The 26,932-nt window shown below is 39.2% G+C and overlaps 2 protein-coding genes across 6 annotated transcripts in view; one reads left to right on the forward strand and one right to left on the reverse strand.

Annotated features, from left to right (window-relative positions):
- RCAN3 (RCAN family member 3) overlaps positions 1-26,932 on the reverse strand; it is a 44,264-nt gene that overhangs the window by 8,203 nt on the left and 9,129 nt on the right. For 3 of the 5 annotated variants that reach the window (XM_082342538.1, XM_082342537.1, XM_082342536.1), the window contains 3 exons: positions 8,377-8,550; positions 7,156-7,327; positions 5,992-6,172 (listed from right to left, as the gene is read on the reverse strand). In XM_082342538.1, coding sequence (XP_082198664.1) covers positions 5,992-6,172; positions 7,156-7,327; positions 8,377-8,550 — 527 coding nt within the window. The other 2 variants (XM_082342539.1, XM_082342540.1) reach the window with 2 other exon arrangements.
- LOC309606076 (junctional adhesion molecule B-like) lies at positions 8,631-12,417 on the forward strand. Its single transcript, XM_082342627.1, has 2 exons — positions 8,631-11,167; positions 11,562-12,417. Exons 1-2 carry the CDS (start codon positions 11,065-11,067, stop codon positions 12,398-12,400), a joined length of 942 nt encoding a protein of 313 aa, XP_082198753.1. The 5' UTR covers positions 8,631-11,064; the 3' UTR covers positions 12,401-12,417.

Genomic DNA, 26,932 nt, shown 5'->3' on the forward strand with positions numbered 1-26,932 from the left:
AAGCCTTTAACGAGTAAATCAAATTTTTTGGGGGCCACACCCCGTGGCTTGTGGACCAGGGATTGAACCCAGGCCCTCGGCACTGAGAGTGCAGAGTCCAACCAATGGACCGCCAGGGAATTCCCAGAGTAAATAATTTTTAACTGAGGAACAAACCAGGGTAAAAAGCTTTTCTTGGTGACGAACGCAAACCAGAGTCAGCGGTGAGTCACCACCTTTAACTTGGGCACAAACACAGCACTAATGTCCAGCTGGGATCTAGTTAAAGAATCAAACATAATATTTCACTTTTCTGTCTTTTGTGTTATTACCTAAATGTGATACTTATTGAAAATACTACTAAGAAAACTCAGTTCAAAGGATTAAAAAAAAAACTAGCTTTATTAGCTTTAAAAACAAAACTGTTACAATTAATCACAAAGACTCCCCCCCAAATTACATTCTGCTTTTATCACCTTGATAGGAGGAGGAATGTTTAAATGTCCTCAAAATACAGAAGAGCCAAAGTTGACAAATAACAAAGCACTACAAACTACGAATTGCCACTTCAAACACACTAAAATGTGGAATACACACATGTGAATTACTGACCAGCTTTTTGAAGTACAATAATATTCACCACAGTCGATAGTACCAAAAAGGTAACGTGCCCCAAAATGTAACACAAGATCACACATGTGTTCAGATAAAATAACAAATTCAACTCCTGGGTTCAGTTAACAGAGAAGTGAAATGGTGGAGAAACGTTTCTTAAACTTGGAGGATATGCGCAATACAGCAGGAATGAAATCACAGGCACCCCGACTTGGCTGAGAAAGCAGTGGGAAGAGTATGGCACAATAACAGGATTAGCCACCTTCATCTCTCCTCAGTCCCCAATTTGAGTTAGGAAGATTGGGGACTACGCAGAAAACAATACAGAAAAACACATATTAGCTGCATAGATATATATCTTCCCTTATGGCAAGAATGGACATTCAGTCAAAGCTACGCTGGAGTTCCAAGCGCCTGCAGAACGTGGTTTTGTTTCAAAAGGAAATGCAGGTTTACAAGATGGACCACATGGCTGATTTAGTAAAAGGTCTTTAAACTTTTGTTTAAATGGACAGAGACACTTTGACTCAGTCCAAGGTTAGTTCTTAACCCTAGCTGGAAACTTCTATTTTGAACTTGACCATTTTTATAATTTTTTTTGGTCAGTGAACCTAGGAGTTGTTGCAAATTTCAGTGGCTTTGTTACTTGTATATTTGGTAATAATAATAACACTCTACAAATTTTTACAATTTCCCCCGATTCATGATATTTTTTGAATTTTATTTATTTTTTATACAGCAGATTCTTATTAGTTATCCATTTTATACACATCAGTGTATACACGTCAATCCCAATCTCCCAATTCATCTCCCCCCACTTTCCCCCCTTGGTGTCCATACGTTTGTTCTCTACATCTGGGTCTCTCTTTCTGCCCTGCAAACTGGTTCATCTGTACCATGCAATTTAAAAAAACTGCATTCCAATGAAGATGGTCTGGCTGACCCCACTTCAAAGGAAGTTTAAAAAACAGCTTATTTATCAAATTGTTGGACAAGGTTCACAAATCTTACTCTTTAAATTTATTTAACCTTTTAAAAGGCGAGGTTCTACAACATGGACTTACCTCCTCAGCTAGGAGGCAACTACTTCTCCAAGTCTTTAGTTTCTTTATATTGTCACACTTATTGTCAGTAATTTATTTCCCTTCCTACAGGAAGATATAAATGCAAGTGTGCCAAGAAGAGAAAGACTGACCAAGCTCACCTGTAGGGCAGGTATGCAGTACACAACTCTGGAGAAAAGAGAGAGATCCAGCAGACATTGAGCCTGATGAACCAAAGAATTTTGTACCTTTTCCAATGCTTAATTAGGTGTGAGATTTTCCCTTTTACAAATGAAGCCATGGTCTGTAAGAGTCTATATAGAAACCTGAAGCACAGGTCAGCCTTCAGTCTTTAACAGAACTCCATCTTACAAGCACTGAGGAAGTGTGCCATTCCACTGCAAGCTCTTTTCAAATCTTATTAGATCTCGTTCTGCTTCATGAGAGTCACATCTCAAGTATGCCTATTTATATTTTAATCTCATTACTATGAAATCTAGGAAAGCCCACATATTGATAAAATGTCAACACAATTCCTTGCTACCAAGATAAAACATTATTTAAGTAGATTCCAAACCCAATGGTACAATGACAACAAAGACACAAAACACGGAACATCGAATTCATTCATTAAAATTATGAAGTCACTGACTTCATCAGATAAGATTTTTCTTATTCATTGTATCCCATCAGGGGAAAAGGAATTTTTTCCCTTTTGTTTGTTTGTTTCTTTTCTTATGACTGGGATTCACTGCCTCTGAGTGTCTTTAAGAGGCTAAGGTGAGAAAAACTAGAGAAGGCCCTAGCTTGGGAGTTGGGACTGCCAATTCTAGAACCAGGGCTACCTTCTGTGGGCTTCACAGCAAGTCACAGCTCCTGTTTTCTAATCTGAGTAACACGAAGAGTAGATTATGATTTCCAAAGTCATCTTCAGCTCTGTAATTGAGATTCTGAGAAATCAAATCTTTTCACTTTATATCACAACTTTTTTTTTTGCTCTGCTGCGCGGCATGCGGGATCTTAGTTCCCCAACCAGGGATCGAACCTGCGCCCCCTGCAGTGGAAGCACGGAGTCCTAACCACTGGACCGCCAGGGAAGTCCCTATATCACAACATTTTAAAAAGACAGAATTATTGTAAGTGGGAAACAAAAACAACCGTATTCTAGAATGAAAGTGCTAACCTGACTCTATCTCCTGGCATCTCTTTGATTTGAACATCCCGTAAACCACAATGTTTATCTAAACTTCTATGTTATAAACAACAAGGTCCTACTGCACAGCACAGGGAACTATATTTAATATCCTGTGATAAACCATAACGGAAAAGAATATGAAAAAGAATATATATATATATATATGTATAACTGAATCACTTTGCTGTATGGCAGAAATTAACAAAACATTGCAAATCAACTAAACTTCAATTTTTAAAAAAAACCTTTATGTTGAACTTAGAAGTTCCCAGGAGCTGTTATTTGGCTCTTAATTACTGATAGGTTTTAGTGTATAATATTTTGGTGAAGGAGAATGTGAAAAGACTAGTTTGCTTTCACCTGGTTTTCAGCTCTCCAAGGCAAGGGAACTGTTCTTACCATTTCTGCTTCTTAGCACCTTAAACTAGTAGATGCTCACGGGGAGTACACTTTTAAATAGATTAACTTCCGGTTTCATCCGCTGGGTAAATTGAAAGAACCTAGACCATAAGAGCCCATGCATTACAGGTTCTGTCGACTATTTTTATTGTCGTACGATTTTCTTATCCTTTGCAAATGTTTTTTCCTAACAAAAAGCATTATCTTCTTTCCTCATAACTGTCTAAATAAATTGATTCCCAAGAAGAGGTTATCATTTCTAAAGAAAACATAGCTACTATACTATCAGTTAAATCTAAGCAATGATTCAATTTCAAAGAAGAAGAAGTAGATAAACTTATTAGAAGGTACTTAAAAAAGAAAAAGATGCATGAGACTTATCTCTCACAAGATGGATACATGAACTGGATACAAAATAGCCAAAAAAAGACAGAGCTCATAATACCTGGGGAGATCCTGGTTGATTTCACAATATTTAAAAGTCAATGGGAGGGAATTCCCTGGCAATCCAGTGGTTAGGACTTGGTGCTTTCACTGCTGAGGGCTTGGGTTCCATCCCTGGTCAAGGCCCCATAAGTCGTGGGGCATGGCCAAAACTTAAAAAAAAAAAAAGTTAATGGGCATATAGTAGTTTTTGTTTTAGAGTTCATCTTGTGGAAACATTATACTAGAAAGAATGAAAATATTAATGTTTTCCGTTCGGAAAAGTTTAATATATATTAAATAATTATATATTAAATAAAAATATATATTACTTAATATATATTTAATTTTGGTTCAAGTTTTTCTTCAATTTACTCAACACTGGAAAAAAAGAAAGAAAAGAGAAAAAGAAATATTCAGGTAATTTGCATTGTTTGACTTTAAAAGACAGTTTTAAGTTAGGGATAGAATATTCTTTAATTGGAAGGTAGAGCATGAAAGCCAAGCCAAACAATAAAACATCATGACTTTTGACCACTTAGAAAATTATAGCAAATAAATATTATCTAAAAGGAAATTCAAAAATTCCCAAATGTTGAAAATACATACATTTCCTGACTTAGGGTCTGTCCTGCAATGCTAAGTTAGTACACCCAGATAAGATGAAAAAGTGACAAAATGCTGAATTTATAACTGCAAAGTAAATTTATTAAGTGGCTGCCAGTTAAACTGCCAAATAATGAGTTTAATAAACTGTTTACAGAATCACAAGTTTCAACTGAATTTACATTGAGGCTTACCAGTGGTGGATATATACAAATAGAAGAGTTGATCATCTCAGAGTATTTGAGGACAAGGAAAATATAGAAAACTTTTATTTTTTGCAATAAAGTTTATGTCCTTAGAAATAAATTCTACCATAATAAGAACATCTAGACCACAGAAACACATTACCAAAAATGCATAGACAGCACAGTCTGAATTTCTGCATTTTTCTTTCTTTGTTGTGGCAGCCATATTGGTTTATTAGTCCAAACTCACACGTCCCTGCACAGACACACCAGGGAACCCCAGACACTTGCCATACAAAGAAAACCTCAGAGTGACCAGAGATTCAGCAGAGCCACTTGACCTGAAGCAAAGCATTCTTAGTTTTGATGCTTTTCTACAAAAGGGACCTCAAAGTCCAAATAGACCACAAAGAGTTAAGAAGATGTCTGCTCCTACCTTAGCAGGTTCAACGATACACTCTGAAACACAAGTAGGGAACACTTCTATTTTAGGGGAAAATGTCAACTGGCAGCCAGGGTAAAAACATTTCACCCAAAAGAAAGTCCAATTAACAAAACGATCTCCATCTGCCCCATCTTTCCCTAATTCACAGAAAAAAAATGTGTGTGACTTTCCTTTCAAATCAAACTGAAAAATGTTTAAATGGACAATGTAAAAATGGAAAATCTTATCATGACCTTTTCTAATTCAAAGCCTATGAATGATGACACACAAATATGCATAACAAAAACTCAACTGGTGGTTGAAGACAGTCCGAGCTACAGGCCAGGACATGGTCACAAATGGTAGAGTGCAGTGGCCACCTGAGGTCACAGTCATCAAGCTCACAAGGGATACGTCCTGCCTTCCAAAGCAACAGCTCTGTGTCCAGGAGGGATGGCACATCAGAAACTGGGGTCTGTGTATCACTTTCGGGACGAGGACAATGTGCATATAGATTTGGATCCCTTGATTCTGACAGTCAAAGGGAATTGGGCATTTCTTCCCCAAAGTTAAGGAAAAAACACTTGAGAAAAATGATTTTCTATGAATTATTCTCTATGTCAGGTTTCTTTCTGTGCAAAAAATTCCATGTATATTGAAGAGCAATTAACCTTTGACCAATAGATTAGTTGGAAGCCAATAGACCATTACAAAAAAACCCCATACTACATTATTAAAATTGTAAGACTATTTTTAAGTTCTTAAAAATGGTACTGCACTCAGTGACTAGAGTTTTCATTTTGGGGTACCCCATGCTATACGGAAGCAGGGAAATCAACGTTGCTGGAGGGAGCCATTCTCCTAATTTGCTATTGTTAAAAATGGTCAAGAGTTGCCACACGTTGGGGGCTAATCCTTTCATTTAACGTGCTGCTCAGAGCATCAGTTAAAATTTTGAACAGGTAAACCCGGCTGCTACTCTGTACTCCCCTGTCCCCAGGGCAGGCGCTCTGTTCCCTCCTGTCCTCGCCTCGGCTGAGCAGCGGTCACGGTCACGGGCAGGCATGTCCCCGCCACCCCAGCCCAGGTGGCAGCAGCCTCGCCCCACAACCAAAGCCTCACAGTGTGCAGTCGAAGGCCCGGGGCTTGCTCGGTGCTGCAGTCAGAGGTTCAGGGCGCCTTGTCTGGGTGATTTTCTGTTTGGGATTTTTTGTTTCCTCTTCCTCTTCAGTTTCACTTTCACAGACATGAACCACCACGCTCGGTGTTGACTCGGTTCCCGCGTGAAGTTCGTATTTCTCTCCTGTGGAGGTAAACAGCAAAGAAAGGGTTCTGTCCCTTGAAACTTCTTGCTCTACTCATATTTTCATTGCTCATTATTGGTTTTTCAATCTTTAAATCCTATGTCAGAGAACTTCATCTTGTTATGGCATTAGAGAATTGATGCTTTAAGGTTCTTAAAAAGTTTTGGCATTTTAAGACATTAGCTAGTAAGGAGGTCTTGGGGATTAAAATGTAAGTGCTAATTACTGTTCTATGAATAACACAAGTACATCTGCTTAATTTCATAACGGTTTCTGGTTCTCCCTTGGTAGACACCTGTAAGGTTCCGGGCAGCAACAGCAATCTCGTTATTATAGGACCTCAGAGATCCAAGATACAGCTCTGATGTCTAAAAACAACAACTAGCCATTTCCCCTCAAAATGCCTTTTGTATCCCCTATACAAGACATAACATTATCTTAGGTGGACAACTTGTATGAACAACAATGGCATCGATTTCTTATATTGTTTTAAAGGAATGAGAGAGATAGAGAAATAAAAGAGAAGGAAAAGAAGAAATGAAAAATAAATACAGGAGAAGAATCTGGAAGGGATGATTTAGTATCACCACCAATTCCCTGATATACTAGTCAATGTGACATCTGTCTGCTATTTTGATGGCAACTAATACTAACAACTTGTTATATACTAGAATTTATAGCGGTAAAAACCGCAGTTAGATTAATTATTACATATATATCATGTAATCCTTATAACCACGTTGAAAGGTAGCTATTATGATCCCTATTTTAGATGAGAAAACAGAGGCTCAGAAAATTGAAGCTAAGTAACTTGCTCAAGATCACAAAGTTAGCAAATGCTAGAATTTGAACCCAGGTTTGTGTGACTTTATCCTCCATGCTGACCATGTTGTTACTAGTTGGCTAGAACACAAATTGCTGAATACAGTCTTTAATACAAAAGTTTTTTGGGAATAAAACAGGAGAGATAGAAGTTTGTTACCTGGTCCCAATTTGGAAACAGCACAGAGTAAATCATAATTTATAACAGGCATCGCGTCTTCCCCCTGCTTCCACCCCACTGGAGGCGACGCAGGAGGGGAGATGAGGAACTGTTTGACCGGCTGCGGGGGCAGTAAATACGATTTGTCCTGTGTTTCGCTGGACATCTGTACCTGCAGGGAGGGAGATGTTCAAAATTTGACTGGACTATTTTTTTCACTTTCATCTTTACATTAACTGTAACATCTCTTGGGAGAACATCTCCTGGGAGAAAATTTTTAAAAATTAAAAATTTCTCTTTAACAGTACATCTCCCAGTGGCTGGGTCAGGGTCTGTGCCTGTCTGGTTCACCACTGAACACTCAGTGCACAGCACAGAGCATTATGTGCTCAATAAATATTAGTTGACTAGAAAAATAAATTGGTGAAGAGATGAATGAACAATGAATGGTACTAAGCACTGAATCCCAGTTTTAGAAGAGATTAGGTTATACCATCTCCATCAATTCCACCAAGAAAAGTCCAAATATGGGTTTCATTTGGCGTATGAGATGACAAACCCCTTAATTTTTTTTTTTTTACTTTGAAAGCTAAGACCAAGGGAAAAAATGCTGTGTTGAAAATAAAACAGTGCCCTTAACACACATCATCTAATGCCTTTATTTCACTAATTCTTCTGAGAAATAAGCATAGCCAATTCTTGGCAACCCAGAGGATCCTTTTCAATTCCAAAGTCTAAAACAGTCTTTCCGTATGTGCCATGCCTCCTCCCTGCTCACCCCATTTTCAGAGGGGTGCCTCATATGAATCACAGCGCACGGAAATGATTCCAGAGACTACTTTCTCACTTCTTCCAAGGATGTCCCAGCACGAGTGCCATTCTAGATGCACAGGAGAAAAGTTAATTCACTGACCTTAAGGTGTTAGGGCTTAACCTTCTCAACCCCAGTTGAGAAAAGCTGCCAGAAAAATGAATTCCTTAAACTGAATAAAAAAGAGGTTGAAACTCTTTTCATGTTTAAACAAAACAAAGTTAGGACGGCAAACATGCTTAATAAATAAATGTATGTATCTGTAAAATAAAGGAAAAAATATTTTTCTCCTTGGGGATTGTTCATATCAAAGACCTCTGGCATAATAATAGAGAAAATGGAGAACTGACAGTATTTCTGGATGGAGGAAAACAAGTTTAGAGAACACTGCCGTCTGCACCATGAAGTACCTGTGCGAAATACAGCTTCAGCTTCTTCCCGTTGAAGTCTGTCTCGTGGAGTTCTATTCGAGCCCGTGCTGCTGCTTCAGGTTTGCTGAAATTTATTCGGACTCTTCTAAAGCTTTTAAACAGCTGAAACGTAACTTGGTCATCATAGATGGTGAAAAGTGCTTCAAATCTCTCCTACAAATCGACGGGCAGCCAGGCAGAGAGAATGCGGGCGAGGGGAGAAACGAAAAACCTTTACCAAGAGGAAATTTAAGTCATTAAACATAATTAATGGGATAGAACTCATTATAGTTTGCCTTTTTCCCCAAAAAAGCATTTTTTTCTTGTAGGTGTACAAGAACAGGTATCCTGTTAATCATATGCTAAATTCTGCAGTTTGCACTTATTCTAAAAATAACCTTATTAAATATAGTGTAGATTCATATTATAAAATCAAATGTAAAGTATTATAAAATAAATGTAAGGTATAAAAATCATAAAAACATTCCCAATTATAGAACAAAAACATTACTATCATTTTGAAGTCCGCAGTGTGCCAGAGTTTCTACCCCCATCCTATTCCTTTCCTGCTTCAAAGTAACCATTTTCCGGAATTTTGTGCTTATCTTTCCCTTGCTTTTCTTTATAGTTTTACAACATTTATATGGATCCTTAAATATTGAATCATTTTGCACATATTCCTCTGTAACTTGCTTTTTGTTCCTAAGATTCTTCCTTGTTGCTGTGTGTAACTAACTGTGAGCCATCCTTTTCATGACTGTATAGTATTCCATCGTAGAGCCATACCACAATTCCTCTAGTGCTGCTGGAATCTGAACTGCCTCCAGTTTTTGCTACTACAGTGCTGCTATGAACATTCTTGGTACCATAAGCATGAGTTTCTCTGAAGTGCAATCCCTGGGCCTTAGCACTGGCACATCTTTAACTTTAGCAGATGTTGCCAAAGTTTTCCAAAGAGTTTATATCAGTTTACTCTCCAAGAGTGAATGTGTGTTCTGGTTGCATCATATCTATGCCAACATTTGATAAAGACCTTTAAATTTTTATCAATGTGAAGTAGGGAATATGAAATGGGCTCTAATTTTGGTTATAATTCACATTTCTCTGAATAATAAAGAGGTTGAACCTCTTTTCATGTTTACTGGCCATTTGGGGCTCCTCTTAATGTGATGTATCTGTTCATATCTTTTGTCAATTTTTCTATTGGGTTGTCCTTTTTTATTGAGTCATGGGAATTCTATCGAGATACTAATTCTTTGTCAATTATAGGTACCATAAATATTAAAATTTGAACATTACTAAATGTATCCACTTTTTCCTTTTGTGTTGTGTCTTGAGAAATCCTTCTGCACTCTGAGATCACAATGATGTTCTCCCGGATTGTCTTCTCAAAGTTCTATGGTTTTACCTTTCATGTTTAAGTCCTTACTTTACATAAAACAGATGTGTATGAGGTGCCCCCCCCCTCACCCCAGTAACCACTATCTCTTTTTCTATCACTCTAGATTAGACTGTATTTTTTAGCATTTTATATAAATGTACTTTTGGTGGGGGGCGGGGGGGAGAGGTCCAGGTGTATTCCCTGAGCATAATCATTTTGAGATTCGTATTACTGGGTTTTTTGTGGTCCTTTTTATTGTCAAGTAGAATTCCACTGTAAGGATGTTTACCCATGTACCTGCTGATGGGCATTTGGGCTGTTTCTAGTTTTGGACTATTAGGTATAAGGCTGCTATGAACATTCATGTACAGATTTTGAGTAGATATATGATTTTATTTCTTTTGGGTGAATACCTAAGAGTGGAATGGCTGAATTGTATGACAAGTATATGATCAACTTTTCAGAAACTGATTTTCAAAGTGATTGTACCATTTTACATTTACACCAACAGTGTATAAGAGTTCTAGCTGTTCCACATTCTCACCAACATTTGGTATGGTCAGTCTTTTTACCTTCAGCCATTGTACTGGGATACAGTATTATCTCACTGTAGTTTTAATTCACATTTCCCTAATGACTACTGATACTGAGCACCTTTTCCTAAGTTTATTTGCCATCTCTATAACTTCTTGGGTCAAGTGTCTATTCCAATCTTTTCCCACTTTTAACTTGGGCTATCTTTCTTATTAAGTTGTAAGAGTTCTTTTATGTATTCTATATAGAAGCCCTTTGTCAAGTCTATGTCTTTCAAATATTGTCCTTGCTTTCCTTTTTCATTTTGAAAGAGTATCTTTTGAAAAGCAAGTTTTTTTGTTTTGTTTTTTTGTTTTTTGTTTTTGGATGAAGTGTTGACTCCATGTGTTGATTTAAAAAAAAACCTTTGTGCTTTTTCAGGGAGATCAGCTCGGTGCTTTGTGACCACCTAGAGGGGTGGGATAGGGAGGGTGAGAGGGAGGGAGACACAAGAGGGAAGAGATATGGGGATATATGTATATGTATAGCTGATTCACTTTGTTATAAAGCAGAAACTAACACACCACTGTAAAGCAATTATACTCCAAAAAAGATGTTAAAAAAAAAGAGAAATGTATCAAGTATAAATGCACATAAGTATAAAAAATAAAGACAATAAATAACTTTAAAAAAACCCCACAAGTTCAGTGCCCCCCCCCCCCCGGGCTGCCTCCCGCGCTCCCGCCGCCGGGCCCTCGGCTTCCGAGGAGCCGGCAGCCCCCGACCCTGCGAAGATGGCGAGGAGGAGCCGCCACCGCCTCCTCCTCCTGCTGCTGCTGCGCTACCTGGTGGTCGCCCTGGACTATCATAAGGCCTATGGATTCTCTGCCTCAAAAGATCATCAAAAAAAAAAAAAAAAAAGGCCATGAAGAACCTAGTGGCAAGACGGAATAAAGACACAGACCTACTAGAGAATGGACTTGAGGATATGGGGAGGGGGTGGGGTGAGATGTGACAGGGTAAGACAGTGTCATGGACATATATACACTACCAAATGTAAAATAGATAGCTAGTGGGAAGCAGCCGCATAGCACAGGGAGATCAGCTCGGTGCTTTGTGACCACCTAGAGGGGTGGGATGGGGAGGGTGGGAGGGAGGGAGATGCAAGAGGGAAGAGAAATGGGAACATATTGTATATGTATAACTGATTCACTTTGTTATAAAGCAGAAGCTGACACACCATTGTAAGGCAATTATACTTCAATAAAGATGTTTAAAAAAAAAAAAAAAGATCATCAAGTAGTCACAGCAATAGAGTATCAAGAGGTTATTTTAGCCTGCAAATATCCAAAGAAGACCATTTCCTCCAGATTGGAGTGGAAGAAACTGGGGCACAGTGTCTCCTTTGTCTACTATCAACAGGCTCTTCAAGGAGATTTTAAAGATCGAGCTGAGATGATAGATTTCAGCATACGGATCAAAAATGTTACGAGAAATGATGCCGGGAAATATCGTTGTGAAGTTAGTGCCCCATCTGAACAAGGTCAAAACCTGGAAGAGGATACACTCACTCTAGAAGTATTAGTGGCTCCGGCAGTTCCATCATGTGAAGTACCCAGTTCTGCACCGCGTGGAACTGTGGTGGAGTTGCGATGTCAGGACAAAGAAGGCAACCCGGCTCCTGAATACACGTGGTTTAAGGATGGCATCCGTTTGCTAGAGAATCCAAAACTTGGCTCCCCAAGTGCCAACAGCTCATACACAATGAATACAAAATCTGGAACTCTGCAATTTAATACTGTTTCAAAACTGGACAGTGGAGAATATTCCTGCGAAGTCCGTAATTCTGCTGGACATCGCAGGTGTCCTGGGAAACGAATGCAAGTAGATGATCTCAACATAAGTGGCGTCACAGCAGCTGTAGTAGTTGTGGCCTTAGTGATTTCTGTCTGTGGCCTTGGTGTGAGCTATGCTCAGAGGAAAGGCTACTTTTCAAAAGAAACCTCCTTCCAGAAGAGTAGTTCTGCATCTAAAGCCACTGCAATGAGTGAAAATGATTTCAAGCACACAAAATCCTTAAAAGAAGTCCACCTTTGCGATGCACCAAAACCACAGTTGTTGCACTATTAAAAGATTATAAAACTCTGCTTTGTCTTACATTTGCAAAGAGGTACATGAGGAGGTGAAATTGGTGTTTCATTATAATCTTTATGACTGCTACATCACTTGAAATTTTTATTTTACACAAATAGTTTTGTCAGCAGCTAAAATACAGTCTGGCTTCTTGTGTCTGGACAAAGTTAAAGGAGTCAAAATACTATGTAATATTCTGGGGCTTGTGAAATGTTCAATATCGTAACTTCTAGAGTAAGTTACTAAAAATATATCATACTGGTTGTGAAATTAATCCGCAGAGCATGAAAATATAAGCTGTATGCACCCTCTGTGCAAGAGTCTGATTTAGAGGGTTCAGAAAATACTGACAGATGCAAAAGGAACCTCTGGTCTCATTTCTCCCAGAGTCCTCCTTTTCCCCCTAACACAATGCTTATTCTGTTGCTCATTTATCACTAATATATTCACAGAAGGGAAGTGGCAGGAAGGGTCTTATACCCAAGGATTTGTACTTTTTGTTTACTTTCATGTCTGAGAACCAAAAGCAACATGAAGAAAAACACCTAAGGACCAGAGCTCACTCACCTGGTGTGTGTCATTGACTTCTTCATTAAACATCTTTCTGAGAGTTAAGCACAAACCCAAGTGTCTTACTTCACCCCCAGAGCTGCTTGTTGCTATTTCCTTCCCCTAAGACCCCTCTGAAGAGGATCAGTGACTTTGACATCAGAACTCGCCATTGGAACCAACACACATAACCCTACAGATACTTGTCCCTGCGTGATGGTGACTTCACATCTCTCTGTCTATAAAAATTGTGCAGTGAAATTTTGCATTGAGCCGAGTCCCTTGCTGTTACGGCCAGTGGTTTTCCAACCCTGCTTATGGCAAAGTCAGCGATATGGAGGGGAGGAGTGGTTGCCTGACAAGTAAAATGAGATGAAACAGCTCAGTGTGGCTCCTGGCACCTGGTGCTACGCTTGATACATAGAAAACACAGGAGAAATGAAATGAAAAATGGGTCCGATCATCTGGTTTCTAAACTGATAGATCAAAAAGACCTCCAGCTAGTGTTACGAAGTGAAAATTCCAATGATGCATGCAATAGGGAGAGTAATTAGACTGTGTTAAAAGCATAATCATCCAGAACTTTTGATTATTCATTTCATATTGAAAAGACAATATGGCTAGGGCACTTCCAGTTCCAGGCAAATCTAGACGAAAAGGTCCCTCACTACCTTTGACAACTTTGAACATGGTTAAACTGCTTTTAAAGGAGTCCACTCTTTTTGTCCAATAGGCGGAGCATATCGCCAGGATCCACAGGATAGGCAATTGGATTAAGTACTCACGAAGTGCCGAATATGTGCCTGGACACCAGGTCACTGGGAAGATGCCTGTTGTCACACTGCCCCCACTTGTCTGTGACATTCAGTGATTCTCACCAGACCCCTTCCAACAGTTTCCGTAAAGGGCCTGGTAGTAGATATTTTAAGACATGTAGGCCATATGGTCCCTGCTATAACTGCCTGTACTGTACTCAACTCTGCCATTTTTCATGTCATTGTATTGTAGCATGAAAGCAGCCACAGACAATACTTTTAAAATGGTCATGTTTGTGTTCTTAAAACAGCAGGCACAGACAGGATCTGGCCCACATGCATAGTTTCCCAACTCTCGGTGGTGAAGCATGAAAAGAAAAAAACCAAAAAACTATCATTATAATTCTTAGAACATTTTGATTTTGTTTTTGTGAAGTAAAATTGTGTTTTATAAAGGTTAGGGCATTAGTATCTTTAATAGCAAGTTTTGTTTTGTTTTAATTATTATCATTGTGACTAGATTTATTTTTACTTGGGGGTTTAACCTAACTAAATCTGGAACAACTGTTTTTCAATACAGCCTTGCAAAAAACTTCATCTCACAGGTGGTGTTGTTTGATTAAAGTCTACATTAATTTAAAAAAAAAAAACCCACAAAAAACCTTTGTGCTTTTTGTGTCGTATTTAGGAAATCTCAGCCATACCCAAGGTCACTAAGATTTTCTCCTATGCTTTCTTGTAGACGTTTTATAGCTTAGTTCTTACGTTTAGGTCTATGATCCACTTCAAGTTAATTTTTGTATGTGAGACAAGGGTCAAAGTTCATTTTTTATCCCATATGGCTATCCCTTTGTTCCAGCACCCATTGTTGAAATGAATATCCTTTCCCCTGTGCACTGAAAACTATAAGACGTAGTTTGAAAGAAATTAAAGACCCATATAAGTGGAGAGATATAACTCTTCTCCTTGGGGAATCACCTTTCTGACACTACTGGCTCTCTCCATGTATGTTTATTCCCTATTTCATTAACTCCTGCTCTTTATTCTTTTCTTTGAGTTTTGTTTCTATCACCTTAAGATGGATGCTTACTCCATTAGTTTTTCAACTTTTCTCATTTTTAATATGAGCATTTTAAAAATATACATTTCTCAGTATTATTTTAGCTGTCCCCACGCGTTTTAATATATATTATTTTCACTATCATTTGATTCTAAATACTTTAGTCTAATTTCCATTATGATTCTTCCTTGTCTCATGAATTGTTTAGATGTTTCTTAAATTTCAAATAAATTTCAGGGAAGTTCAGGTTCAGCTTGAACTTCACATCCAGCCTCAGGCTTCTATTGGAGTAGAGAGAACTGCACGTGCCAGCCTGTAGATGGTCCGATGGCCCCGTCAGGGACAATGTCGTCCACATGGTGGTATCTCTCCTGTGACTTCAGTGACCGAGCACTGGCTTTGATGAACAAGTACAAAAGCCACCTCTGCATTTGCGAGGGGGACATGAGTACACACCATCCATTCCTGAGGACCAGAGGCTCTCTGCTCATTGGCCTTTAGCATGGGTAAAACACTCCTTTTTGCATCTAGTAACAGACTCTTCACTTCTTCAAACATGAGACCACAAAAGGAAGACCTAAGGAGGAATTCACAGCCTGGACAGATCACTTCAGCAAGGTCTTATGGCTTCTACCAGCCACTTATCTTCTGAGCACAGAACTCTGGAGCTCGGCTGTCTGCGTTTAACTCCTGGCTCCATTATACATCTGTGTGACCTTGGGCAAGTTACTCAATTTTGCTGTGCCTACAGTTTCCTTATCCATTAACTGAGGATAGTAAAAGTACTCACTTCATTGGGTTATTGGTGATAGAAAGAGAGACCATTTAAAGGTCTTAGAACAATACATAGGGAGTATCATCACTATTATTAACAGAAATAGGTAGAGCTGTTGCAATAATCCATTTGCCATTCTGTGGTCGCAAAAATAGCTGTTCTACTGTGTGATGTGGATTCCCCAGGAAGGAGGTAAATACACAGCGATAACAGTATGAACTAGAGAGCAGGTACCACGGAGGTCGCCAGTGGAAAATTAAAACCTGCCCTTCCTGACAGTCCTTTAGTGTAATTCAGATGCGTCGAGCTGAGGGAGCAGTCACCTAGGAGACATGCCCTCCCTGGCGACTCGGTTGCAGTGGGTGATACAGTGAACCACTCATTAACAGAATCAGTGTCCATCTTCCCAGGATTCTTCTGAACTTGACCTATGACCCTGACCCTTTGAAGCAGAGGACCCTGCTTCTCTGTTATGACACTGAGGACTCTGCATTACTCTGCTATGAACTTTGACTTGAACTGAGGGAGAGGATAGCAGGGCTTTTTGTTTTTTTTTTTTTTAGAAATTCACGTTCTTTTATTTATTTATTTATTTATTTATGACTGTGTTGGGTCCTCGTTTCTGTGCGAGGGCTTTCTCTAATTGTGGCAAGTGGGGACCACTCTTCATCGCGGTGCGCGGGCCTCTCACCATCGCGGCCTCTCTTGTTGCGGAGCACAGGCTCCAGACGCGCAGGCTCAGTAGTTGTGGCTCACGGGCCCAGTTGCTCCGTGGCATGTGGGATCTTCTCAGACCAGGGCTCGAACCCGTGTCCCCTGCATTGGCAGGCAGATTCTCAACCACTGCGCCACCAGGGAAGCCCAGGGTTTTTTTTTTATTGTAGCAATAAATTGAATTGTACATACTGAAAAAATACACTATTTCCATGCCAGTGGCTTCTAATCTTCCTTATTAATTTTGTCTTTTTGTTTTGTTTTCTATTTCATAAAGTCAACTGTTGGGTGATGGCCTTGGAGTTGCTTACTATGTATGTATTCATGGCGCCAAGCTTGCACAGAATGAAAAGCCACTTAAAACAAATGGAAACGGCTGATATGAAGCTAACACGGTATGCGTGAAAACGTGGAGGAGCAAGACACGACTCCTCTTCATCAAGGTCAGTTACGTACAAAGACCAAGAAACATTTCATTCTCGGGCTTGTTCATGTGCTTAAGGATTGGCAGTAACTTGAGCTCTGTTCTATTTCTTTGGTCTCCATCTAGATCTTTGTGTGTACGTGTCTTGATAAATTCTTTCTCGCTGTTCATCCACTCACTCATTCAATAAGGTCAGGTACTATCTTAGATATTGAGGCTAAAACAAGGAACAATATTGATTGTGTGATTTATTCCAGGGTGGACGTTCATTTCCTTTCTGGTGGTGTTTTCTTCATGGACATTAGAGAATGAAGGTGATTTTTCAAGTTAGGGACCCATCTTTCCAAAGACATGTAAACTTGAAAGAATGTCAGAAACAAGTCTGAGAAGGAAGTATATTATTTGTTCCTTTAAAAAGAATACGGCATCCTTCCTCTTCCTGAACATTCGGTTCAGAAGCCTTCAGGTGTAGCCAAGTAAGGTTGGTGTGTCCACGCTGATGGGGAGCAGGGAGCCTCAGCGGCCTGGAGCAGGGTGTCAGATACAGGTGGGTTAGGGGGGGCAGACACCGGGGAGGGAGGCAGGCCCAGCATGGGGTGCAGGAGCCCAACAAGGATGAGGACAGTGTGCCCACACAGGGGGAGCCCAACACAGGGCGCTGAAACTCAGCGGGGTGAGGAAGGTGTCCGTGCGGGAAGACTGCGCAGAGCAGGGCAAGAGGGAGGGTATCCAGCAAAGGGGCCGCTGATGGCGTGAGAAGGCTGAGGAGGGGACCTGCTCAGGAAGGCAATCCAGCCTGGAGCTCGGAGCCCAAGTGGGTAGGGATGTGTCTGCAGGAGGGCAGCACAGGGCACTGGATCCCGAGCAGGGTAAGGAGGGCACCCGCGGGAGTATCAGAACCCAGGTGGGGTGAAGGGGACTTTCCTGTGGTGCGTCTGGGTGCACGGTGGGACCTGGCATGGGGTGTTGGAACACAGGTGGGTGTCCTCATGGGAACGGGGTGGGTGGTGATTTAATTTAAGGTGATACAGAAGAAGTGATTGAATAAGTAACTATAATAAGATAATGGAAACTAGTTTTCTCTCTGTCAGAGAAAGGAGTTACAGATTTGAAAAGGAAGAAAACTAGAAACAATTCTTTAGTGTTGGACTGGAGTTGGAAGTATACGTGTGAACACAGGTATGTATGCAAATATGTTCATATGCACATAGTTCCCACCTCTGTGCCAGAGGCTTAGGAACAGTGAGACTCCGAGAGCACCCGGCACACACAGCTAACTCCTATCTCAGTTCCTAAATATGACTGTTCTCCATTGAAAGGAATCAGGGCTCCTCAGAGGAATGGCTGATTCCAGCGCTGGGGCAGGGAGAGTACAAGATAATTCTGGAATAGTTTGTTATGCTAGAAAGTTTAAAGAGGTACCCGAAGAGTGATGGGCACATGTCAAAAAGACACAGAGACCACCTGGAAGGGGCAAGCGCTGGCCAAACCTGGGACGAAAGTGAGCATAAAATCATGACAGTAACAGATTATAACCAATGAATGAAACAGGAAACCACGAATCTTGCTGATATGAGTAAATATGTTTAAAACTTGACGGGGATACAGGATATTTACTTTCATAGTAACTCCCACAAAGTACTTATTAATTACAAGGAAAAAAAGAATAACTCGACAGTGCAGAAACCTGGAAGACACTGTCTTAATCAAGGGCTCAAAGTGAATTTCATCAGTAATAGGACAAGTTAAAGATGGATGTGAGAAGAGGACAGCATCACTTCTATGATGTTCCTGCCGAAGGTGCACAACCTGACTCTGACCCTGAAGAAACATCAGCCAAACGCAAACTGAGAGACGGGCTACAAAACTATCAGCCTGCAGTCTCCTAGAGTGTGAGCATCCTGAAAGGCAGGGAGGACTAGGAATTGTTTCAGACTGAAAGAGACCTGACAACTGAATGCACTGCTTGATAAGGGACTGGATTTTTGTTGTTGTTATAAAGGACATTACTGGAACCACCGGCAAACTTGAGTGGGGTCAGAGAATTAGAACAATGTATCAATGTTAATTTCCTGAATTTTGTTTCTTCTCTTAGAATGCCCTTGTTTGTAGCAAATACAAATAAAAACATTGTGGGTGATGGCTACAATTGCTGGCAACTTACTCTTAAAATGGTTTTGGGAAAAAAGTCCTTTGTACACCCAAACCAGTAAAAGTATTTCAATATGCACTGCCAATATACTTTATTTATTTATCTACTTTTAAATTTATATACATACACACATACCCATACACACACATATTATGGACATGTTGTGCTATCCCAATATAATATGCCCTATAAAACTTATAAAAATAGAAATGTAAATCAGATAAGAAAATAAAACAAACAGAAAAGACATGGTTACTGAAATTAATTTAGGAGGGCTCAACATAAACGCTGGCGAGTGTTGGTACCCTGACCCTGTAGATAATCTTCCCAGTTTTTTATTCATCACATATTTAATGCACAGCAAGGCTCAAAAGCTGGGCTCTGTGCCAGGCAGTATAGAGGCGACACACATGCCTATCGGAGCTCGCTCACTCCTGAATTATCCCGCCCTCCCCCATGGGAGCACCCTGCTTCGGAGAGATTAGAAACACATACACATGGGTAATCTAGATGTTTCTTAGAACCCAAGGACCTTAAATCCTACCTTGATTTGGGGACTGGCAGATCTTTTCCAACTGAAATTGAGATTAGTGGGAAAAAAAAGCTTCAATGCATTATTTGTTTTGAGAAAGATAAAAAAGAAAATTATAAGGCATTTCAACTATATAGACACATTAGAGAAAAGTTATTTAAATTATGTTAGGGGACTTCCCTGGTGGTCCAGTGGGTAAGACTCTGTACTGCTAATGCAGGGGTCCCGGGTTTGATCCCTGGTCGGGGAACTAGATCCCCCATGCCACAACTAAGAAGTCCACAAGCCGCAACTAAGAAGCCCACATGCCGCAACAAAGATCCCGCGTGCCGCAACTAAGACCCAGAGCAGCCTAAATAAATAAATAAATATTTTAAAAATTATGTTAGGATAAATCTCAATTAAATTATAGGAAGTATTAAATATTATACTGGTTCTTTCTCATTATTCAGTGACTTCAAACGTCACTTCTTCAGACAGGCGTTCCCCAACCACTCTAGTTAAAAACTGTCACCCATCAAGTCACTCTCTACCCCTCCACTATTTTATTTTCTTCACAGCAATACTTGTTATTATCTGAACTTCTGATTCACTTGTTTGCATGTTAAATATCTTTATCTCCTTAATGTTCCATCAGGGCTGGAGAGTCACTGTGTTCACCACTGTCTCCCCAGAACTTTAACTGTGGCTGGCACAATGCCCCGTGAACACTTACTGAATACACAAATCAAGATCGAATGTGGAATCTGTAAACCAATTGTCTCTAAGAACGTGACACCTAACCTGACTCTTCAGTGATCTCTCAATATGGCCGATAATTAGGATACCTAACTAAATGACCTAAGACCCTTTTTAACTCTTGTTTTTGAGACAAAGTATTTACAATGGAAGCTACAAATATACTTGAAGATAACTGAAGATAGCTTCTCCATTTCAAAATCTTGTATTTGTCATTTCCTGAACGTTATACATCTGATGCGATGGTCTGAGGACCCAGCGCTAGTCCATGAACTTTGCTACTGGTCCACAACAAGGTTTGGTATAGAAATTGAGAGAAAGGGTCTAGGAACGTTTTAGCAAGTTTACACTGCTGTGACATTCTTATTGCATTTTACAAATCTGTGACAGTTTGGAGGAAAAACCTGGTCCTTCACTAAGCGATAAATTTGAGAAGCATTCATCTACAGTTTATGCAAAAGTGTGTTAAAAAGGAATAAAAATGTTAACTACCAGACTGGCAAGAATTTTCAATTCTGAAAATATAAAGTACTGGTGATGCTACGGAACAATGGGAACTCTTCTGCATGGCCGGTAGGCATGCAAACAGGTACAACTTTAGAGACTATCTGACAGTCTCCACTAAGATGGTGAAAATGTGCAAACTGACAAGCCAGCAACATCATTCCTGTTTACATACCCCGAGGAGACCCCCCACTCTCACCCTCACATATACAGGACACATACAGAACATTTACAACGTCACTGTTGCAATAACAACATCTCAAAAATAACCTAAATGTCCAACATTAGAATGGGTAAATAAAGAATGGTATATTTGTAAAACAGGACAGTATACAGCAAGGGACACTGAACACATATCTCAACATGGATTAATCTTACAAATATAGGGGACTTCCCTGGTGGCACAGTGGTTAAGAATCCGCCTGCCAATGCAGGGGACATGGGTTTGATCCCTGGTCCGGGAAGATCTCGCATGCCGTGGAGCAACTAAGCCCGCGCTTAGCTGCACCACAACTACTGAGCCTGCGCTCTGGAGCCCACGAGCCACAACTACTGAAGCCCGCGCGCCTAGAGCCCGTGCTCCGCAACAAGAGAAGCCACCACGATGAGAAGCCCGCGTAACGCAACGAAGAGTAGCCCGCGTACCGCAACGAAGAGTAGCCCCAGCTCACCACAGCTAGAGAGAGCCCGTGCGCGGCAACGAAGACCCAATGCAGCCAAAAATTAATTAATTAATTAATTAATTTAAAAAAACACAAAACTTTGCAGGCCAAAAGGGAGAGTCATGGTATTTAAAAAACAAAAATCTTACAAATATAACATGGAGAAAAAAACATATAATTATGCCATTTATAGAAAATTTTAAATAATGTAAAATTCTATGTATTCCATTAGTGTTATAGTTTTCAGCATACAGATCCTGCACATATTTTGTTGGATTTATCTTTACGTATTTCATGGTGCTACTGTAATGTTTTTTAAGTTTCAATTTCCAAATGTTTACTGCTAGTATAGAGACATATAGTTGATTTTGTATATTGACCCTGTATCCTACAACCTTCTTAAACTCACTTATTAGTTCTAAGAGTTTTTATGTAGATTCCTTTCTAAATAGACAATCATGTCAACTGCAAACAGAGCAAAATTTAAAAATAGTATACATACATACACACAGTATTGGGTTGAACCAGAAGTAATGCCAATACAGGTATCCACCACTTTTTGAAAGTTTGCTTTATGCTGCTTTGCTTTTACAAAAGACCTATATTAGTACCTGTTTCCGCTAACTGAAAGAAATCCAAAGAGGATGTTTCCCTTTTACAAAACAAAGGCGAAAATCGCATTCAGCATCTGTTTTGCAGCAGCTGTTATAGAGGCAGTGCACACCGCAAGCGGTGAGAGTGGCACCACCAAGCTCCTTCCCGGGGAACTATCCTTAGCATCTCAGCATCTCAAGCCACCCTAGCTTTGAACTGTGTCTGTGAGCATCTGTGCTTTACCTCGATTTATTCTGTGCATCCTTTGGTAAGATGCGTCCTAAGGAATTGCTTCTTCATTTTATACCATTTCAGCTTACAAAAGGTTTTGTAGAAACACTCTACTTTTGCAGAAAGGGGGAAACCTGTATTTGACCATTTTGGCCTATAGATACACCAATTTCATATGGTTAAACTTAATAAAAAGTTAAAATTGCATGGGAAATGATAAACACGGAGTTCAGGATAATGCTTACCTCTGGGAGAAGATAAAAGGAGTTCAATTTATTAGTCAAATTTTATTTGCTAAATTGGGTGGGCATGTCTTTTTTCTTTATATTGGTCTTCATCCTTTTTGCACAAGCTAAAAATTGCCCCTTTTTTGAGAGCCTGAGACAGTGCCTTTACACAGGAGGAATAACCAAACTTGGAAGTTATTCACCTGTGTCTTCCCTGGGCTCCTTGTGAAAGCAGAGGCCAAGGCAAGTGCACACACAGGGAGCTTGTTTTGGGAAGTGACCTCATGTGACAAGGTGGGAACAGGGAAGAAGGGAAAGCCCGTCCTCCTTCTGTCCAGGTTGTGTTACCAAGCTGGTCACCTCTGTGAGCAACTGGGGCTTGGTCCTGCTAGGAGCACTCTTGAGGAGCCAGAAGGCAAGGAATTGGTGGCTGGAGAGTAGAGGAGAAGGGACTTATTCACTGGCTTCAGCCCCCCACTGGTCAAGGCTTGCCCTGTGAGATGTTAATTAACTCCCTCACACTGCTACGTCTGCAACTGCATCGATACGGACGAGCATCTTTGCACAGTCAGCAGAGAAACACTGGGACAAAGAGCACGATATCCACAGTGCCACGGAGGCCAGCTGCTGTGAGGTTACACCTGCACACAGGTGAGTACTCTCACAACAGGTGGAGTGAAAACGTGGGCCAAAAGCATACAAAGTGGGGCAAAAGAGGTGCCCATACATATACACATACATAGTACACACACATATGTACATATTTATATATATTATGTATGTATAAAAGCATATTACAAAGAATGATAGTCAAGAAAAAGGGGGGGTTGCTTTTTTTGTGTGGTAAAATATACAAAACACAAAATTTACCATTTTAACCATTTTTAAGTGTACAATTCAGTGGCATTAAGTATATTCACACTGCTGTACATAACCACTATCCACCTCCAGAACTTTTCATCATCCCAAATTGAAACTCTGTACCCATTAAGCTGTAACTCCCAATTCCCCACTTCTCACAGCCCATGGCAACCACCATTCTACTTTCTGTCTCATGTAAGTAGAATCATACAATATTTATCCTCTCGTGTCTGGCTTATTTCACTTAGCATAATGTCTTTCAAGGTTCATCCACAGTATCAGAATTTCATTCGTTTTTAAGTCTGGATAATAGTCCATTGTATGTATACACTGCATTTTGTTTATTAACTTATCCGTTGATAGACGTTTGAGTTGTTTCCACTTTTTGCCTATTGTGAATAATGCTGCTGTGAACATTGGTGTACAAATATCTGTTGGAGTCCCTGCTTTCTTTTGTGTATATACCCAGAAGCAAAATCATTGGATCATATGGTAATTCTATGCTTAATTCTTTGAAGAACTGCCATACCATTTTCCACAGCAGTCATACCATTTTATGTTCCCGCCAGCAATGCACAAAAGGTTCCAATTTCTCCATATCCTTGTCAATAATGGGTGTGAAGTATCTCATTGTGAATTTGATTTGTACTTCCCTAATTATTCATGATGTTGAGCATCTTTTCATGTGCTTATTGGCCATTTATACATCTTTGGAGAAATGTCTATTCAAATCTTTTGCCCAGTTTTCAATTAGTTGTATATACCCCATTTGGTTTTTGTTGTTGAATTTTAGGAGTTCTTTATATATTCTGGGTATTAATCCCTTATCAGATATACGATTTGAAAATATTCTCTGCACACGTTTTAAATTCTGATAAAGTCCGATTTATCTATTTTTTCTATTGTTGTCTGTGCTTTTGGTGTCATATCTGAGAAATTAATGCCAAATCCAATGTCAAGAAGCTTTCCCTCTATGTTTCCTTCTAAGAGTTTATAGTTTTAGCTCTTACATTTAGGTCTTTGATCTATTTGGAATTAATTTTTGTATATGGTGTAAGGTAAGGGTCCAACTTCATTCTTTTGCATGTTTTCCCAGCATTATTTGTTAAAAAGACTGTCCTTTCCCCGTTGAATGGTCTTGGTATCCTTGCTGAAAATCATTTGACCATATATGCAAGGATTCATTTCTGGACTCTCTGTTCTATTCAATTGGTTAATATGTCTATCTTTAAACCAGTACCATACTGTTGTTTTTTTTTAATTGAGATATAATTGACAGTAAGTACCACACTGCTTTGATTACTACAGCTTTGTATTAAGTTTTAAAATCAACAAGTGTGAGTCCTCCAACTTTGTTCTTTTTCAAAACTGTTTTGGTTATTTGGGGGTCTCTTGAGAGTCTATGAATTTTAGGATGAGTTTTTCTATTTCTGCAGGAAACATCTTTGGGATTTTGATAGGGATTGCACCAAATCCATAGACTGTTTTAGGCAGTACTGACATCTTAACAATATTAAGTATTCCAGTCCATGGATATGAATATCTTTCCATTTATTTGTGTTGTCTTTAATTTCTTTCAGCAATGTTTTGTAGTTTTCAGTGTACAACTGAAAAATGGGTTCTAAAGCAAGCTCAATACTCTGTTACTCTGAAACTACTGTATGAGACTTGGCTAGGATTTCTTCCAGCTCTAAACTTCTATGATTCTCTAGTGTTTAATCTAGCCTTGAAGTTAACTAAATTTTTACTAATTCTTGGCCAGAATGGCACTACAGATTCAATTAAACAAATATTTACTGAAACCATATTATGTTCCAGGCACTGTTAAAAATACAGTTCACTTTAACATTCTTCCTTTGAATCCCCTTTTGCAATTCTCAAATTTAAAACAAATCACTTTCCTCAAAAGATTTATTTCTCCTGGATTGAAGGTTGTATTAGAAACACTCAACAATTGATTAGGTCTAAAAACCAGAGACTCAGGGTATTTCAGTTAACTTCCAGATATCATTTATTTTTCTTAAGTAATATTTTCTATTCTTCTTTAAATGGAGGGTATAGAAACCAAATGCTCGACAGAAAGATTATATTATGCATATGATTATACAGACCACAGAAGAATTTGCGCCAGTGTATCTGAAATCACAATTTCAGATTAAATCTCCTACATACTACTTAACCTCACTCAGCTTATAAGTCTGTTTCTCTACCACAGCTCTGTATCACTAATCCTCCACAAACATCTTACATAATCCATTCATTCAACAAACATTTAACAGGTGTTGCCCCGTACTGGGAACTGTATTAGATGCTATGTGTCACTGATTAAAAAGCAGGACCAGGAGAGCAAGTAGAGATGTCTTAATATACCCCAACCATCGTCATTAGAAAAATAAATCAAATGTCGTATGGTGAGTAGGTCAGTGGAAACAGTTTCATGTGCGAAGGGTGGTGCTTTGAGAAGAGACTAATCCAAAAGCCACATGCGTTTCTTTATAAAGTCAGTCCTATCTGGAATGCTGCTTCGCATCAACATTTACTGAGTCCCCTCAGACACACAGACCTAAATCAGAAAGGAGAATCACTCCAGTTTCTCCCATCATAAAAACCTAAATTGCATTTTGAAGACCTCTCATGTTCAAACCAGAAGGTTGTTCAATTTTTCCTTATTTTAAGAAAGGGAAAACTGGGGTTAAAAATGTCAAGTTAATAAAATCACACTGGAACAAATTCCAATCTGTTACAGAAAAATTAGGTACTAAACCTGCAGTGCTCCAGATGGAGCCACTGATTAGCTGAGCACATGTATAAAAACTAGCAACTGTGCTGCTGCAGAAACAGAAATCACGAGATAAGCCTTTTCCTCGGTTTATTTTTCTTACAGTTTACTATATTCTTTACTTTTCCTCCCCCACCTCACGCAATTTTCAAGAAAAACTGATGAAAACGTAGAGCCCAAATCCAGCAATCTAAAATGAAGATTCACCTTCACATGACAATGGCACCTGTGTTACTAAATCTACCATTCAGAAGAGGGTTTTAAAAGCTCATTCCAACAATTATAAAATTATCAAGACAAAAACCTTTTCAAACCAGGAGAAAAAACTAAAATTCTTTTGAAAATAAAGCATTTAACTGCAATCAGAATTATTTTGCCCATAATCCGTCAGAAGTGGTTTTTGTTTTGCTTTGTTTTTTGCACGTATGTGGATGACCTGCACAAACAGGTTATTCCAGAAGAAACGAAAGCAAAATAAGACACTGATAGTGAGAAGCAAACTATAAAGAAAACATTTGATTCTCCCTACACTTTATATCCAATTAATGATCCATATATAATTTTATTATATAAACATTTTATATTCTGCAGCTTCAGATATTATCATGAAGGTTTTTATATAAAATTTACTATGAGTTAAGAACTGTATGTAATGTGAAGTCCACTGAACTGCTGCTAGAATTTCTGGTGATATGACTTCCAATATAAATTTAGGTTAGATACAACCTCAAGTGGTTGAAAAATTGAAAACCAACCAGAATTCATCACTTCGGCAAGTTAAACAAATCCCTAGGCTAGAGTAAAAAAAGAAAAACCTGGGACAGATAAGATTGTGAGGTTTCTTGAAAAATTCTTACGAATTTTAAGATAAACTAGCAATACATGTGGTTTCTCACAACAACAAACAACAAAGTCAGTGTAATTATTTATTACATGAAAACTTAGAGCTCTTAAAACGTATGAGAAAACTAG

The sequence above is a fragment of the Balaenoptera borealis genome (assembly GCF_965194805.1).
Source record: "Balaenoptera borealis genome assembly, chromosome: 1".
In the NCBI taxonomy this organism is placed as follows: domain Eukaryota; kingdom Metazoa; phylum Chordata; class Mammalia; order Artiodactyla; family Balaenopteridae; genus Balaenoptera; species Balaenoptera borealis.

Bases quoted from the DNA above. Each gene is read 5' to 3' on its own strand.
- LOC309606076 (XM_082342627.1), top strand. From the start codon at position 11,065: ATGGCGAGGAGGAGCCGCCACCGCCTCCTCCTCCTGCTGCTGCTGCGC. The intron at 11,168-11,561 runs ATCATCAAAAAA...AAAAAAAAAAAG, and splicing joins TGGATTCTCTGCCTCAAAAG to ATCATCAAGTAGTCACAGCA.